Here is a 16617-nt window from a genome sequence, read left to right as displayed (position 1 = left end):
AGAGCGCATACGCAGTGACTTGCTGTCAGAGTCGCTATTCACAGGGCCCCGCAGGGAGTGCTCCCCAGGGGGTCAGACGGGTGACCTGCCAGACCTCTCGGGGACCACTTCTGAACAGGCACTGCTGCCAGTGAAGCAGGTGTAAGTTTTTACTACCTCACATTGTGTTTATGAATTACCATTTTGGCTGTCAAGTCCTGTACTTGTGCAGCAATGTATTCCTTTAACTACTAAATTTAATTTTTTTTAATCAGTTAAGAAAGGATGGTTGGATCTTAATTATACATCTGCTTTCTTCTAGATGGTTCAGAACTTTCAAGATGAGAGTTGTTTTTTATTCTCCACAGTAAAAGGTACTTTGAATGTGCGCATGTGTCTTGAAATGCTGGAGTCATGGAAAATAGTGTGTGCCTGTAATCAGCAGTTGTCTTGTGTGCTCACTTTTGGAAGTGCTGGCTTTACTAATTTTAAGAAGAGAGTTTGAAAAATGAGTCAGGATAATATTTCTAGTGGTTGTAAAGAAAATAAGTGGAGATAAGGAAGAGGAGTCCAGCGTTCGGTGCTAGAAAGGCCCTGAACAACGCGGGCTCAGTAGGGCTCCTCTTCTGGCGGGGAGGCAAACCAGAATTGGTGCACAGACGCACATAATTACACATATCTTAAGTGCCATGAAGGAACAGGAAAGTGGTGTGTTTATGGATACCGGGGATCTAGGTGGGGGATGTGAAGCTGTCAGGCAAAGCTTCTCTGAGGAGGGGTCATTAATGCTGAGATCTGAAGAGTGAGAGGGAGCCAACCACATGAGGAGCATCTCGAGGCCGTGTGGGGCTGTTTGCTTGGAATATCCTTTTCCATCCCTTCACTTTCCAGTCTGTGTCTGATACATACAAAGTGAGTCTCTTGTAAGCAGCATGTAGATGCGTCATGTTTTTTAATCCATTCAGCTACCCAATGTCTTTTTATTGGAGCATTTAATCTGTTTATATTTAAAGTAATTGTTGATAAGTATGCACTTATTGCCATTTTGATCGTTGTTTTTAGGTTATTTTTATAGCTGTCCTCTGTAAAGAAGGGATTTTTAAATGCGAAATTATTGTATGAGAAGAGACTTAAAAACTTGGTGGGTTAAGATTTAAATCTAATCTTAGCACAAAAGCTGTACCTTAAAGAGCAAGATGTCATGTATCACCCCTTTTTGGAAGTCGCTGTTGAAGGGAAAAGCACAAAACTGTTGAAATTATGATTTCACTTTGCGCCTGACTTTGCACATGCCATCAAGGTACCTGCAAGGCTGAGTTTTAACTATGAACTGGTTCATTTTATCTTTTACTTTCACATCTTTAGCTGGGTACCTTTCTCAATTTTTGTTCTCAAAGAAAGATTTTACTCTACAAACTCATTATCTAAAAAAGGAAATTCGTGCTGTAATTGTATAGTTGTGTCCTGTGAAAGTAGTGGACATTTCTAAGGTCAGATGTCACAGGATCTCTCTTCCAATCTCATGGTTCTGTTTGTCAGATAGTTTTGTCCTCATGAAGAAATTCATTCGTTCCTTTATGAAATCCTGTCCTGCTTCTCCCAATTTCCTTAGAAACACCGGGTCATCAGGCAAAAGTAAAGATGGCTATAAGCACTCAGTTTATTTGTGTGCATTGTATAGACTTGGCTGGCCCACCCTGGCACAGTGTTTTCACCTGCTCTGCCTCCACCTCTTGCCCCCTTGCTGACAGCACTTTTGTTTCTGGTCTTCATACCCGCTCTGTCCCCACCCGACTCCCCGACCTGGCAAGTGGTGTTGGGCGCAGAGTGCTGCTAGGAGCACGGGCCACACACCAAAGAGCAAATGTCTAAAAAGGGAATGTGTACACAAAGTTGCCTTGGGGAAGAGGAGCTAGAGCAAGTTAATCAGCTTTTTTTCTGTAGGACTGTTTAAAGGTAACCTCTGAACTGGGGAAGGAGGGTGTAGATTTCTGGGCGTTTTCAATTTAAAAGTCTTGATTTTCCTAAGCTTGGCTAAAAAAAACTAACTTCTCTTTCCTTTTTGTGCAGTTGAAAATAGTGGTGGTATCCACATAATTTTGAAGTGATGTCTTACGGAGTCTGAACTGTATTCAGTACCAAATAAAGTCACGCTTAAAAGTGTGTGAAGACTGAATCCAAGAAGTCTTGGGATTGGATTTTACCGTATGAAATGTTTCATATTGAAAACACAAGATGACCTTTCTAATGAGCTGTATGAGAGGTGACTCTCCTCACTGTCACTGCCGTAGCCATGCGTCCTCACGAGCGTCAGCACATCGGGACAGCACGCGTGCAGCTCTGGGGGCCATGGTGCAGGCAGGGCTGCCTGCTTCCCTGGCAGAAGCCAGTAGATACAGTTCCTAGAAGCAGCCTTCGCTGTCTTTTTACACTGTATGTGGTTTGGAAATGAATGTAAAAACATACTGTGGGCATTTACCTTTCTGTGCCAGTTTGGCTTTTATTGCCTGAACCTTCTGCTGACCTCTGGCGGAGCTGGGGGACAGTGCTGTGGTGGAGCCGGCATGGAATCTGTCTGCAGAGAGATGCGACGTGCTCCCGCGGTAACTGGTGGTCAGGTAAGAGGCTCGGCACCTTCTCGGAAGAATCATGTCTAAGGGTGTACATCTGATGTAATCATGACAGATCGGGGAGGAGCCGAGCCAGGAAGACGGGCTGGAAGCAAGCTGCATTATCAAGAGTACCTTGGTGAGAGGATCAGTGTAAATCCTAATAGGTACAAAGACTTTTGTGTTTTTGCTTTGTCACAGATTTATTGAAAAACTTCTTGCTCCTCCCATTTTTAGCATTTTGTTTCTGGTTTTCATTTTTGAAGCCCCATTGCCTTTTAAAATTATGTGTTCTCTTTTTCTTCCATCCTTGTCTTTGCCCTTCCTAGCCCGCCCTGCACCATCCCATTCTTAAACATTTTTAAAGCCCTCCCCAGACATTGGAAATAGGTGACCTACACAGCGGGGGAAAGTGTAGTTCCTGACTTGGCGTTAAGGGGTCTTCCTTATCAACAAGTTGAAATTCGTCTTCAAACACTAGACATCGTAAATCAAACACTAAATTGTACCGTGAAAATTCTTTATACTTCTCAAATGTTGAGCTTTAGTACGATCATGGGTGAACATTCTGGTGATTATTTAGAGGCTTTTGGTGTACCATATAATAGTTTCCTTTTCTGTTTAAAAAAAAAAAAAAAAAACTCTTTCATAAAACCAAATGCTTGTCTGCCAGTATACTTTTTAAAGGGAATCTACTGGGGTTTTTTTGCAGTTTTCCCACCATCTTTATTGCTTTCCTTTACCCAAAGCCTTTCCCAAAATTCATCAGCGTTTTTGAGGCCTATAGTGTAGCACACCTAATTTTTTAACTTCAATTCTATTTTAATTACAGCATCTCCGTCCGTTTACCCAAGTGTCTTGGTTTTGAATGTATTATTTGATCCTTATTGTTTTTCAAGCAGAAATAGGAATGAGTAATTTTGAGTTTAAAATCTCTCCCAGAAGATAAACTACTTCAGTGAGTAAAAGCTTTGACATTTTATGTTTTATTCAAGCACTGTCTCTAAATATTTCCATCTTCGGTTTGAAAATATATAACTCTTATAGACCCTAAAGCAGGAGAGCTCCCCTTTGTCCTTTGCTTTTGTATGACCATATATTTTCTGTACCAGTCACTTGGGAAAGAAGCTAGCTTCTCTCCTAATTGTTTGAGTTTTGCTTGTCTATTTAGCATTCCTTTTTTGAGTCTCAAGATATATGGAACAATAAATGTCATTTAATGCTGTGTGCTATTTTGAATTCCTCATCGGGTTTTAGAAGTGGGGTAAAAATAAAAGCTCATCAAACTTGAACTTACACCAAGTGGTATTGAGCATTAGTCTATCCCAGTGAAACAGGTTAAATTATGGCACCAGCAAATTTGCTACTTTGTTTTTTAATAGTAGGATGTATACATTTCAGTATAATAAATGTTTTCCGATTGTTTTGCAAATGTGTGTCTCATTTAAAATCCCAGTTCCTGCCAATGTCACAAGTCGTAGAATTGGGAGGTTCCGTGTGGATGTTGAGTACACAGCAATCCAAATGTTATATAAGGTGAGGTCCCTGTGTTGTTTTCTCAAGAAGAAACCAGCCTGATTTTCTTATCAGAAGTTCTTCTGTTTTGTAAATGAGGTCATGGGGTCATTGTGTCTTGGCTCAAAGGAGAGAATGTGTAGAAGGCCCTGGTCATTTACATAAAATATAAACTGTAATTCACAATCGCTGAAGCACGTCTGTTATATATGTTCTTTTATTGAAATGGCATACTGTATCAGTCATTTTCCCCCCCACACAGTGGTGCAAATGTATATTAATAACTCCTATGGTATACACAACTTTTAGACCAGCTAATACTGGAGTGTATCATAAGGCAATGAAATCATCAGGACTTTAATGCTTATTCTGATAATCCTGTTGATTTATGGGGTTGTATATGTATCTGCCTTCTCTTTCTGGAATCAGCCGAGGCATTGTGTCCTAAATGCTCCCATGGTCCGTCTAATAGAAGTATGGTTAGTCATAGGAAAATAACGTCTTGCTTTTGCTGTTTCACTTCAGCTTCTCATAAGCGCTGGACTCCAGTTCAGGGAGTGGTTGCTAGGAAGGGTCGGCCACCATTACCAGAAGTTCACAATGAAGTGGTGATGATGGTTCCTAATCTTAGTGTCACACACATGGACAGCAAGGGAGAAGCTCGATCAGCTTATCAGACACGAGCTAATATTGGAAGGTCTGAATTTGGAAAATGGTTTTGTTCAGATTTATCTGCCATGGATTATAGCAATAAAACCCTGACTTAAACATTGCAACGGTGTATTCATTTTTATGGGTCTAAAAGGTGCCAACACTTGATCTGAGTTTTAAGTGTATAAAACTTTTGAACAGTTCTGGTGTAACTTGATTTCTAAGATTTTAAAATAAACTTGGAAAAAAATCACACCCATTCTACATGCATCCATTCATTATTTTTAATTGATTGTATTATAGATAATTTAAGCCTTAATTCTATTTAAGGTCTCCCAAATTTTGAGATATGACATGAATAACTTTTCTCCTATAATAAAATTGCACTGTGTGCTGTAGCAAATGCCACAGCTTATAATTTCCAATCAGGCAACACAAACTCTGAGTTGATTTAGTTTAGTTTTTGGTCCCCAAAAGTATATGACAAGTTGACAAAAGGTGAAGACCCTGCTCCACCCAGTTTAGAGTCCTTGTTTCTTTGGTGTCTCATGGAAACCTATTAACTTGCCTTCCACATAAGTCTCTACATATAAAACTATCAGGTATTATGAATTTGAAGTAGTCACTTTTTGATAAAGGTAGCTATTTAATCTTCAGAGTGGAAAAGTCCAGCTAATCAAAATGGAATTGTTGTGAATTAACGTAGGCCACTGTCTTAAGTATCTGGTAGAAAATCAATAGCTTATTCTTTGTGCTAACACTGATGGTCTGTTTCAGGAATGCTGACAAAGTCGAGGCAGAACTTTTGTACCTAGGAAGGCACCCACCTCGTAAGAAGTCAGGTTTCTTGCACGATCCTGGCTGTACTGAGGCCACTCTTGCCAGGTGTTTACTGACACAAGGCTTCAATCTGATTGCATCAGAGCAGAATAAAGGTGAAAACTGTCACCAGAGTTACTGCAATCTCTAGAGAAGTCTTTTACCTGTAAATGCCTGTCCCAGTGGCGAATCAACAGATTTCCGTGACAGTAGAGAAGGCCAGGAAGACTGTCCTCTGGAGGAAGGGACACCTCATCATGCCTTGGGCCCTGGGCATCTGCTGTCAGAGAATGACACAACACCTGCACAGCCGATGTCCACTTCCTCCCACTGCTGTTGGTGGCGTGACAGGCGCGAAATAGGCGTGGACTTTGACATGAGGGAGCTGAGCCTGGAAATAGAAAAAAATGGAATAATCTTTACACTGATATTTTTAGGATTACAGGCATAATTCTAGAAAAGCCCATAGTTCTCCAGGCAAATTCTTGAAAAAAGAATTTCTGGGGTCGGCTAGACTACTCCTGTTGACAAAGGGAAACGCTATTTCTGCCCAGGGTAGTCACTAGCCTTGTATGCAAAGTGAGTTGAGTTCTTGACAGCTGTAGCATCCTGGTGCTGTTCTGGGGTATAAATGCAAAGTTGCATAAACTTAAAGCATAGTCAAGAAAACAATGTAGGTGAACTATGTGGAGAAAGAAAGCCAAGTTCTATTTGTTTTCTATTAAGTCTTCTCACCTGGCAATTAGCCAAGACCATGTTCCACCTCCTTCTGGTAATGACCTCAAGCCCCTTTCCTCCTGTGAGGAAAGGGTGCTGATCACCAGACTATGTGGAACCCATTCTGGAAGCTGAATCTTCTAAGGTGGGGTCTAATAAGGAAATTGTGAAGACACCTAAGGAGACACTAGTATACCAGACTAGTTTGCATAACCATTGGTTTAGCACAGAATAGAGAAAACAGATGTTGATTCTTGATATAGTCATTGCTTGCTTAGAAACTGCCAGGGGTACCAACTCCAGCCCCATGCTTACTCGCATCCGCTTGATGCCTGTGCGCGTAACCTGCTGACAGTCGTACAGCTCAAGGCGCTCCAGGCCACGGCAGTTCTCCAGGTGTTCCAGGGCCACGTCGGTGATGAGGAGGCAGTTGTCCAGTTCCAGTACCCGCAGTCTCTCATGGCCACAGGTGCTGTTGCTCAGGTGCAGGATTCCATCATCTGTGATGAGCTCACAGTGGGACAGACTCTGGAAGGGAAAAGAACAGATGTTTGCTAGACCCTCTCATTCCAAGGCTCATGGCCTCGGAAAAGCAGGAGAGCTGGGAGCTGGCCTGTGCAGTATCCCACAGCACCCGTTAATGAACAGGAAGATCAAACACAAAGCCTTGGGGCCCTTCAGCCATGGGTTTGCTGCAGCTGGACAGTGGTTTTTCTTGCTTTCTGACTGAAAATGGAAACCAAAATCGCAAGGGATGGTCTGGGTCAGGATGGCAACATAAGAGGATCCTGAACTCATCTTCTGCCATGAACAGTCAGTCTATAGCTGCATACAGAACAAATTCCTCTGGGGAGTGGGGGGACTAAAAACTGGCTGCGCAGCTCCTACTCGTCGGGCAACTGAGAGAAGGCCCACGTCAAAGCGGGTAGGAGAGGCTGGGACGACGATCTTGTCACCAGCCCCACTCCCAGTGTTGCGACCTACAGTAAGAGGGAACTCAAAACCCAGAGCTTCTCCTTGAGGAGTGCAGGGTTTACACCCTACATTGGGCACTCTGTTTTTAAGATTTACACTTACACTTTAGAGACAAGCCTCCAGAAGAGCTGGCTTTGAAAACCAACAGGCTCACGTCCACAAGACTACAGCTATCTGAAAAACAGTCCTTAAAGGGCTCGCACACTCACACTCACCTGCCCCGGGGTCTAGTGTAGATCGAGGGGCAGTTGAACATATGTGAGAGAGGCTCGTCTGTCTGTCTTGGGAGTGCCAGCCTGAGGGGAAGGCATCCGACCTGACACCCACTTGGCCTGTGTCATGCTCTCTGGTGATGGAGACCGGCAGGCACCACCTTGGTGGGCTCTTGCCTTGCTCTAGCCAGAGAGTTTGCTTTTTTTTTTAAACCTCAGGGCTTTTTCTTTCCTGGTGGGTGCCATGTCTATAATCTCACTCTGCCTCTCTCCAGCTGGTGGCTCCATCCTGGTACTTGCCATCTGCCCTGCTGCAGAGCGCTATGTCTCTTGGAGGGGAGCTTTTACATGTTTGGTGCCCTAGTTACTGTGGCTGCTGCCAGGGGCACCTTTACATCTCTTGGCTCTGGTGGCTAGTGGGGCTTATGTTCATCGGGACTGTAACCAACAGAGAAAGACTTCTTGAACAACTGCCATCTCAAGGGCACAACAAGAAACAACAGTCCCAGGAAGTCCAGGCCTATTACTTTATCATCATAGCCTGAGGGGCAGGCTTCTGATTAAACACACATCTGAGGGCTGACTGTAATTCTGAAGATGGGAGGGCAAGTGCTATCTTTGTGCTGCCCCCACCATACTGCAGAGGGCCAGTATCTCCTGGGAGGAAGCTCTTACATGTGTTTGGTGCCCCGGTTTATACTTCAGATGCATCGGTTTTTGCAGCTGTCACCGGTGCTCTGTGATACCTGGGGTGGCCAGGGTAGCTTGCTCTCTCAGGTTCCATGGGTCTTTAACTATCAGAGATCGTTCTTGGCAGGCTACAACACTCAAGGCACTTTACAGACAGCCGAATGAAACACACGCCCAGACCTGTTTGCTTGCCCTGGAGCTTCAAGTTTGATGCACATCTAGAGGCCTACGAACGTACTCAAGGAACATTGGCCAGTGCATGCCATCTTTTTGTTGTCCCTCTGCCTTGTTACAATTCACCAGTATCTCCCAGTGTATACACTCATCTGGAGCCTTGGTTTTTATAATTGTCACCCAGGGGACACCTCAAGCTCACCTGGCACTGGTGGACAGCAGTTTTCGTTTGCAGTTTCATAGGATTATATATATTTGCATAATTGGCTGCCTGAGGGTCTAACTTCCAATCAGCCTGCATCTAGATACTGACAGAGATCCTCCCCATGGGACGCTGAAAGGTCTTGGCACACCCTCAACTACTAGGGGCTATTAAAAAGAAAGAAATGGGCTGCTTAGACAACCACAAAGGTTTGAGAGACAACTAAGAGCTAGCACAGGGTTGAAAAATAAGGTTCATCTACATAAGGTCACTCCTAGACTGAAAGAGTTGGCTGTGTATTCTTATGCGTAGAAAGCAACAAAGAGTCAAGCAAAATGAAGAAACAAAGGAATATGTTCCAAACAACAACCTAAAAGTTGAAAAAATAAAAAATGAGATGGAGGTAAGTAACGTACCCAATAATTCAAAATAATGGTCACAAAGATGCTTACCACACTTGCCATACTTGAGAAAAGAATGAATGAACACAGTGAGAACTTCAACAAAGAGAAAATAAAAGAAAGTACTAAACTGAGGTCACGAAGGTGAAGAATACAATAACTGGACTACAAGGGTTCAAGAGCAGATGAAGCAGAAGAAAGGATCAGTGAACTTGAAGACAGCAGTGGAACTCAACCAATCACAAAAGCAAAAAAAAAAAAAGTGAAGATAGTCTAAGGAACTTATGGGACATCAGGTGAACTAACAGTCACATTATTGGGGTCCCAGGAGAAAGGGACACAAGACTTACTTGAAGAAATACTGGCTGAAAACTTACCTAACCTGGGAAAGGAAAAGAACAGCCAGATCCAAGAAACCCAAAGTTCTAATTAAGTTGAACCCAAAGATACCCACACCAAGATACATTATAATTAAGATATAAAAAAGTTAAAAGACAAGCAGAGAATCTCAAAGCAACAAGAGGAAAACACCTTGTTATGTACAAAGGAACCCCCATAACTATTACATTTCTCAGCAGAAACTTTGCAGGCCAGAAGGGAGTGGCATGATATATTCAAAATGCTGAAAGAAAAAAACTTCCAACCAAGCACACTTCCCCCCAGCATGGTGATCATTTGCAATTGAAGGAAAGATAGTTTTCCAGACAAGCTAATGCGAAAGGAGTTCATCACCACTGAACAGGCCTTAACAAGAAATGTTAATGGGACTTCGTTATCCTGAAAAGAAAGCACACTAATTAGGAGCAAGAAAATGAGAGTATAAATCTCACTGATAAATGTAAACACCTAGTAAAGGGAGTGGATTAATCACTTACAGAGCTAGTATGATGGTTAAAGTCAAAATTAGTGGAAAAAAAAAAACCTAAAATTACATTAATTAGGGATATACAAGATAAAAAGATGTAAACTGTAACACTGAAAACAATGTAGGCAGAGAGAGAGTAAAACCAGAACTTCAGAGGTATTCAGACTTAATTGTCAATTTAAAATAGGCTATTAGAAATTTAAGTTGTGTTACATAAGCCTCATGGTAACCGCAATGAAATGTAGTAGATACACAAAAGATAGAGAACGAATTTAAGCACACCACTAAAGTCATCAAATCAAAGGAAGAGAGCAAAAGAGAAAAGGAACAAAGAGGAACTACAAAACAGCAAGAAAACAATGACCATAATGGAATGAATAAGTATATACCTATCAATTAAGTGTAAAAGACTAAATTCTCTAATCAACAGACAGAGTAACTAAATGGATAAAAATACAAGACCCATCTATACACTGTCTATAAGAAACTCAGTTCAGATGCAAGAACACAGAGTAGTGAGGCTGAAAGTGAAGGGACAGAAAAAGATGTTCCATGCAAATACAAAGCAACAGAGAGCTGGGGTAGCTCTACTTATATCAGATAAAACAGACTTTAAAACAAAGACTATAGTTGTAGTGACCTCACCTTTAGAAACAATAGGTTAAGGATAAGACATGGTACGTGCTAACCACCATGTCTCACTTCTAGTTAGTTATCTGCTAAAAATTTATTAACTAGAGGGATTTACTGGCCGGATCACTGCCTATAGGTACAAAATATTTTAACAATGACGCATTCTGCTTCTGTAACCCTGCTTGCTTACCCACCTCTTAGTTATCAGTTAATGAATGTAGGAGATATAGTCTTTTGGGTAAAAATTAAGATGTGGGGGATGGAATCGAGGGCTTAAAACCTTTGTGCCCCTGCGTCTCGGGGCTGCTCCTTTGCAAGGACAGCCGCCGGCTAATAAACTGTCTCTTGGATTAGAGCGCTTGAGTTGGGCCTGGTTATTTCGGTCACAACATAGTGAGAGACAAAGAAGGATATTACATAATGATAAAGGGGTGGATCCAACAAGAAGATACAATATCTGTAAATATTTATGCACCCAGCATAGGAGCACCTAAATATATAAAGCAAATATTAACAGATCTCAGTGGAGAAATAGATCACAATACAATAATAGTAGGAGACTTAAATACCACACTTACCACAATAGATATTAGACAAAATAAAAAATCAGTAAGAAAACACTGACCTTAAACATGTTAAATCAGATGGATTAACATATATACAGAACATTCTATCCAAAAGCAGCACATTCTTCTCAAGTGTATGTGGCACATTCTCCAGCATAGATCATGTGTTATGCCACAAGCATCAATATCGAGCATCTTTCCTGACCACAATGGTATGAAACGAGATATCAATTAGAAGAAAACTCAAACATTCACGAATATGGAAATTAAACAACATGCTACTGAACCACCACTGGGTTAAGTCAGAAGGGAAATTTAAAAAAATACCTTGAGAAATGAAAATTGAAATACAACAGTCCAAAATTAATGGGATGCTGTAAAAGCAGTTCTAAGATGGAAGTTGATAATGATAAATGCCTATTTCAAGACAAGAAAAATCTCAACTTAAAACAACTTAAGGAACTAGAAAAAGAACAAATGAAGCCCAAAGTTATTTGAGGGAAGGAAATAAAGTTCACGGCAGAAATAAATAGAGACTAAAAGGCAATAGAAAAGATCAATGAAACCAAGAGCTGGCTTGTTTAAAAGATAAACAAGAAAAAGTGGCTGAAATAAAATCAGAAATGGAAGTGGAGACATCACAAATAATACCACAGATATACACACGCATACGGATATGAAATGTAAATATATAACAACGATTGCCTCAATCTTTTGTCTTGGATTATATCACTTTAACATGCTAATTTAACTACCTGACATGATGAACGAGAAACTGAATGAAGTGGTAAGAACATAGGTCCCTATATTAGGCTCATATCCTAAAATGAACACAGTAACACTTAGATAACCCTGCCTCCTGGTTAGCCTAAGTAATAGATTTCTGATACCCTTAACAGAAAGGGAACCCAGACACTTGCTGTGGTAGGAGGGTCCTTTCATCTCTAAGGGGTGAATAATGTCACAAAAACTCAGACTCACCAGGGCTTGCAGCTTCGGACAGTGAATGGAGAGCTGGATGAGTGTGCCGTCAGTTATCTGGAGAGAGAGATGTTGTGTCAATGGGGCTTCTGCACCATAATATAAGACCTAATTCTGGCTTCTGAACACAATAAAAAGAAGGTGCAAAAGAGAATTAAAATCTCATCTCGAGCACACGGGCTGGAAGCCCCACTCTTCACCAGCAACCTCAACTGTGCCCATTCCTGGAGACGCAAAGCTGTTCTTTGGTCTCTGGTGCCCCAAGGAGGCCTAGTGACAAGAGACAAAGAGGAAGTGGGCAAGGCAGGTTCCCCAGGATTCTATGTAGTCACCTCATCACTGGACATGCAAACTTATTTTTCTCTTGAGTTCTGTGAAGATAAGAGGTTTTTTTGTTGTTGTTGTTTGGCAAAAGATGGAGGTATTCTGACCTCAGCTGTAGCTGTCTGATGACTGAGAAGAGCCCAAAGTTTACACATTTCCCTGCCCTGTGCAGGGCTCCCAAGCCCTGACACCTACGCTAGGGCAGGGTGGGGCCAAATATAGCCAGCCAGAGTCTCACTATGCCTGGCCGGCTGGCAGGGACTGAGGGACAGCCCTGCAGGACTGTCGGGGATCCACTCACCAGGATGCATTCTTCAAGATCCATCTTCTCCAGATCATGGCAGTTCTGAAAGAGTCCATAAGACATTCCTCACCATGCAGTCAGTGGTGAGGGCAACAGTAGTAGCTTGCTCTGTCCCTCTGAGTACTGGCCCAGTATCCTTGCTCTCTTAATTATTAAGAAATGGACTTGTTCTGAAAATGACCCAGTGAGCTAGCACTTCTGAGCTGGTGCCCTCTGAATCACATTCACTTTGGAAATGGGACTAGGGCTTCCCTGGGCTGTGCTTCCTTCTCTCATTCTGGAAAGGTAGTGGCCTACACTTTCCATATGGCTCACAGATATCAGCATGTAAATTTCAGCCACAGAATAGGTTCTGGGAGGACATGGGGTACGGCCCTGAGCCATAGTATGGGCAGGTGAGAGCTGGGGTAGGAGGAAGAGTATATGAGCATCCCCAAGAGGACATGGGTTCCCGGCAGCAGGCCGGAGGGGTCCCCATGGTGGTCCGTGTTTGCAGGGCACAGCCCAGTTAGGGGAGGCTGCTAAGGGGCTGCGCTGGGGTCTCTACATGAGGAAGGGCATCTCTTTCCAGGGCGAAGGCTTCTCTCATGATCTCACCTGACCAAGTGGTCCTCTACGGGACCTCCCTAGCTTTCTGGCCACCTGGAAAAAATGTACAACACACTCCAAGGACTCTATTCTTCTTGGTGTCTGTCATCTGAAGGTACTTTTTTGCATACTCCAAAACCAGTCCAAGTCACTTTGAATGAGAGAAGTGAATTAGAGTTTGGTTTTGTTTTTTAAAACGTCTGCCTTACCCGAGCTAAAAGTGTAAAGCCTGCGTCAGTCAAATGGGAACATCGGGCAGCCTCCAGAATCCTGGGATAAAGAGCACAGGGGGGAAAAAAGTAGCAACTGGTTAGCAACAGAAACACGTGCTTTACAGAGCACACTCTTGAGTTTATTCTGTTCCTTAACACACTCTTGCTTCTGGTACAGCCCTAAGGGTTATAAATGCAAATTCTGTCCCCACAGGATAGATGAGGAGAATGAAGCTTAGGGAGGAATATGACCTCACCTAAATCCCATAAGTCCCATAGTCCCATAGTCCCACCCCAAACTCAGTAAATCCAGGACTCTGCCCAGCACTTCCCACTGTTGCTGTTGTTTTTAAATATTTTTTCCAATATCTATTGACTTTTCAACACAATTAAAATAAACTTTTACTCACTCAACAAAATTATCTTGATATTTACTGAAATTCTCAGTTACCCTAAAGGAAATTTTTTAAAACTTACAGCCCTTGAAACACAGTTAGTTCTCAACACTCATGCTTAACAGAGAGGTATGCATAACATTTTTAAGTTAAATACTCCCTTATAGCAATCATTTTGCCTTCCTTTCTGACCAGTTTTAATAACACAGATTCTTTCTATGCAGAAATACCAAAATTATCTGGAATCTTCCCTAATATAACAGTGAGAAAAAATGGACAAAGACAACCCTTAAAAGACAGGTAACTGGTGTTAAGCATGAGAAATGGGTCAGTTTCATTGGTAAATAAAGGATAAAAAGCAAGTTTCCTTTTTCTGCCTATTGTATAGGGGTTAAGATTACTGGTTCTGAAGTAAAACTTGACAAGTTCGAATTCTAGTTGTACTTCTTACTCATCATGTTACCTAAGTGATTATTCTTTGAGTCTCAGTTTATCCTCTGGAAAACAAGTGAGAATAACAGTACCTACCTACTAGAGATATAGTGAGGATTAAATGAGATAATGCTTATAAAAGTGCCTAACACAGAGCCTGGAGTTAAACTGATGTCAACTATGATTAGTATTTTTTTTTTTTTTTTAAATATCACAAATAGCTTTTGTTTGTCACTGTGAAAAGTCTGAATTTTTAAACAGATTCTTGGACTGCTGGCTCGTATCCATCAGCTCGTTCAACTTTAGCACCTGTCTCGTCCCCAGTGGCTTTTCCAGAGTCTTCCCAACTCAAACTTGGGCTTCTTCATTCAGCATTTTGACTTTTCTAACAAAGACATCATGGAGAGGATAAATTGACCGGCAAGCCTTTTCTATGTCTTTTCCAATGCTATCTGGAATCAATTTATTGACCAATTCTTTCAAGTCATTTGCCTGAACCTCTTGGGTCATAATTTCCATCATCTTCTTCCAGATCTGGCAGACCTGTTGATGCTGAGCATAAGAGGTCTTCCGAATCTGACTTGTGTTTTTTTAGTAAAACCAACACGGAACAGACGAAGCAAATAACCATCAGTAGTCTTGACATCAACATGAATTTCAATCATGGTCTGCCATTTTTTGACCACAGAGTACATGCCATGAAAATGTCAGACACTTCTTGCCCTGAACATCCTCAGTAATTAGCTTGAATTTTCTAAATGCAACTTCATCATTCTATTGATCAGCTAGGCTCACTTCAAAAATATGACCCTTGAGACTATCAGATACGATTTTGGTTCCTTGAGTTCTTGTGACTAGTGTTTTCCCAATATTTCTTACATTGAACATAGCTGGTGCTTTCTCGTCATACCAACCTTTCTTAGAAAATGGGTCAACCACTTTCTTCTGCCGCCTTTTGTAAGGCGATTGTTCTTGCCGACTGCCATGGTGCCGCTCAGAGAGCCAAAAGGCTATGATTACTATTTTGTTGCCATTATTAAAGTTTTAATAGTCACAGTGTTATGTGGAGAAGCCCAAAGTAAATAATTATTTAAAACTTTTCCTCCAGCTGGGGGAAGATGATAAATGAGATGACTGGGATTCTTCTTCCCCGCACTCTGTACGTTTGGCAGCTGGTTTAGAGGAAAAACTGATGACGTGGGTGTGAGGCTATCGTCCTGCTCACTGTCAGTTCACTCTGATGTCAAAGTAGTAACAGGATGAGGCAAATCAGGCGGGCAAATGTGTACGGTCCATCAAGAAATTAAGGTTCATAGTCCCTGGTGGTGGACAGTTTAGTACTCTCCCATACATCCCTAAACGAACTGGATTTGAATTACACGTTGTCCCCTGCCAATCCACTGGACAAAAGCTAACAACGCAGCCACTGCCTACTCTGCCAGCACCTACTCCATCAGCTGGCAACCCTTTCCCCGCCTACAGGAAGCTCTCCCGTTCAACCTGGCCAAGCTCCGAGCTGCAAAGCAAAAGGTTGGCGCACTCACTGAAGTCTTGGGCAGTTCAAAGCCAGGGCTGTGAGAGAGGCGTCCGTGAGGTTGCCGCAGCCGGAAAGGCAGAGGGCCTGCAGCCGGTGGCAGCCCCTGCAAATCTGCACCACGCCTTCGTCCGTAATGCGCTGGGGAAAACCAAAACAGGAAGGCAAGTCAGAAGGCACCAACAATACTGGAACGGGAACAGCAGAAAAATAAGATCTACTGTTGGTCGATTAGTTTGCATTGCCAGTTACTAGCATTTCACCCTAATAATTTAAACAAAATAAGGTGAAGTACAGGGCAGACATGTATTTATGTTATCGCTGCACAGCTTTAAAAATATTCTAGCATTACTAATACAGAGTGTGATATTTTAAAATTCCATTTCCTGTCCCAGATTCATTTGACTTTTTTTCAGGAAAAATTCATAAACTTGTATTAAAAGTCAGATTAAATAAACAGCTCATGAAACTTGCCTGATAAAGTGACATATTAATTTTTTGGTTGAATTTCTATAGATTAATGCTTTACATATCGACCATATAAATCATATATCTCTATTTCCTCAAATGTTTAAATATAGCAAAATTAAATTATTGACAAATGAACATCCAAAATAATATCTTTATTTACACCTACTAATTTATATAGAAATAAACATGTACATTTATATTACACTTCAATTCATCTGCCAGTGTTATCCTACATGCAGTTCAAGCGTATAAGGTCAGTATGTGTCCAGAAGATAGTTTCTCTTTTATCTCCCACCATCAAGGACTCTAAAGATTAACGATTCATTCGCTAAATGCCAAATGCATGGGATTTCCTTTACTATCCTCAA

At 41.8% G+C, this 16617-nt stretch overlaps 2 protein-coding genes and 1 pseudogene across 7 annotated transcripts in view; 1 reads left to right on the top strand and 2 right to left on the bottom strand.

Moving 5' to 3' along the window:
* Positions 1-4282, top strand: part of UBP1 (upstream binding protein 1) — a 53178-nt gene extending 48896 nt beyond the window's left edge. For all 4 annotated transcript variants that reach the window (XR_003042898.1, XM_015597047.2, XM_006905730.3 and 1 more), the window contains 2 exons: positions 302-353; positions 2050-4282. Coding sequence is in view for 3 of the 4 variants with exons in the window: in XM_015597047.2 (XP_015452533.1) it covers positions 302-353; positions 2050-2087 (90 nt within the window). In the remaining variant the exon portion in view is untranslated. The remainder of the gene's footprint in view (positions 1-301; positions 354-2049) is intronic.
* A 586-nt stretch (positions 4283-4868) lies between these two features.
* Positions 4869-16617, bottom strand: part of FBXL2 (F-box and leucine rich repeat protein 2) — a 63622-nt gene continuing 51873 nt past the window's right edge. The window contains exons 10-15 of one of the 3 annotated variants that reach the window (XM_006905728.3): positions 15789-15919; positions 13415-13475; positions 12615-12659; positions 11990-12046; positions 6606-6818; positions 4869-5964 (exon numbers count right to left, since the gene is read on the bottom strand). In XM_006905728.3, coding sequence (XP_006905790.1) covers positions 5857-5964; positions 6606-6818; positions 11990-12046; positions 12615-12659; positions 13415-13475; positions 15789-15919 — 615 coding nt within the window. In that variant the 3' untranslated portion in view covers positions 4869-5856. The remainder of the gene's footprint in view (positions 5965-6605; positions 6819-11989; positions 12047-12614; positions 12660-13414; positions 13476-15788; positions 15920-16617) is intronic. The other 2 variants (XM_025039239.1, XM_025039232.1) reach the window with 2 other exon arrangements.
* LOC102892482 lies at positions 14483-15245 on the bottom strand (annotated as a pseudogene).

This window comes from Pteropus alecto, unplaced genomic scaffold, assembly GCF_000325575.1.
Source record: "Pteropus alecto unplaced genomic scaffold, ASM32557v1 scaffold10, whole genome shotgun sequence".
Classification (NCBI taxonomy): domain Eukaryota; kingdom Metazoa; phylum Chordata; class Mammalia; order Chiroptera; family Pteropodidae; genus Pteropus; species Pteropus alecto.
This window is presented reverse-complemented; position numbering and strand designations above follow the sequence as displayed.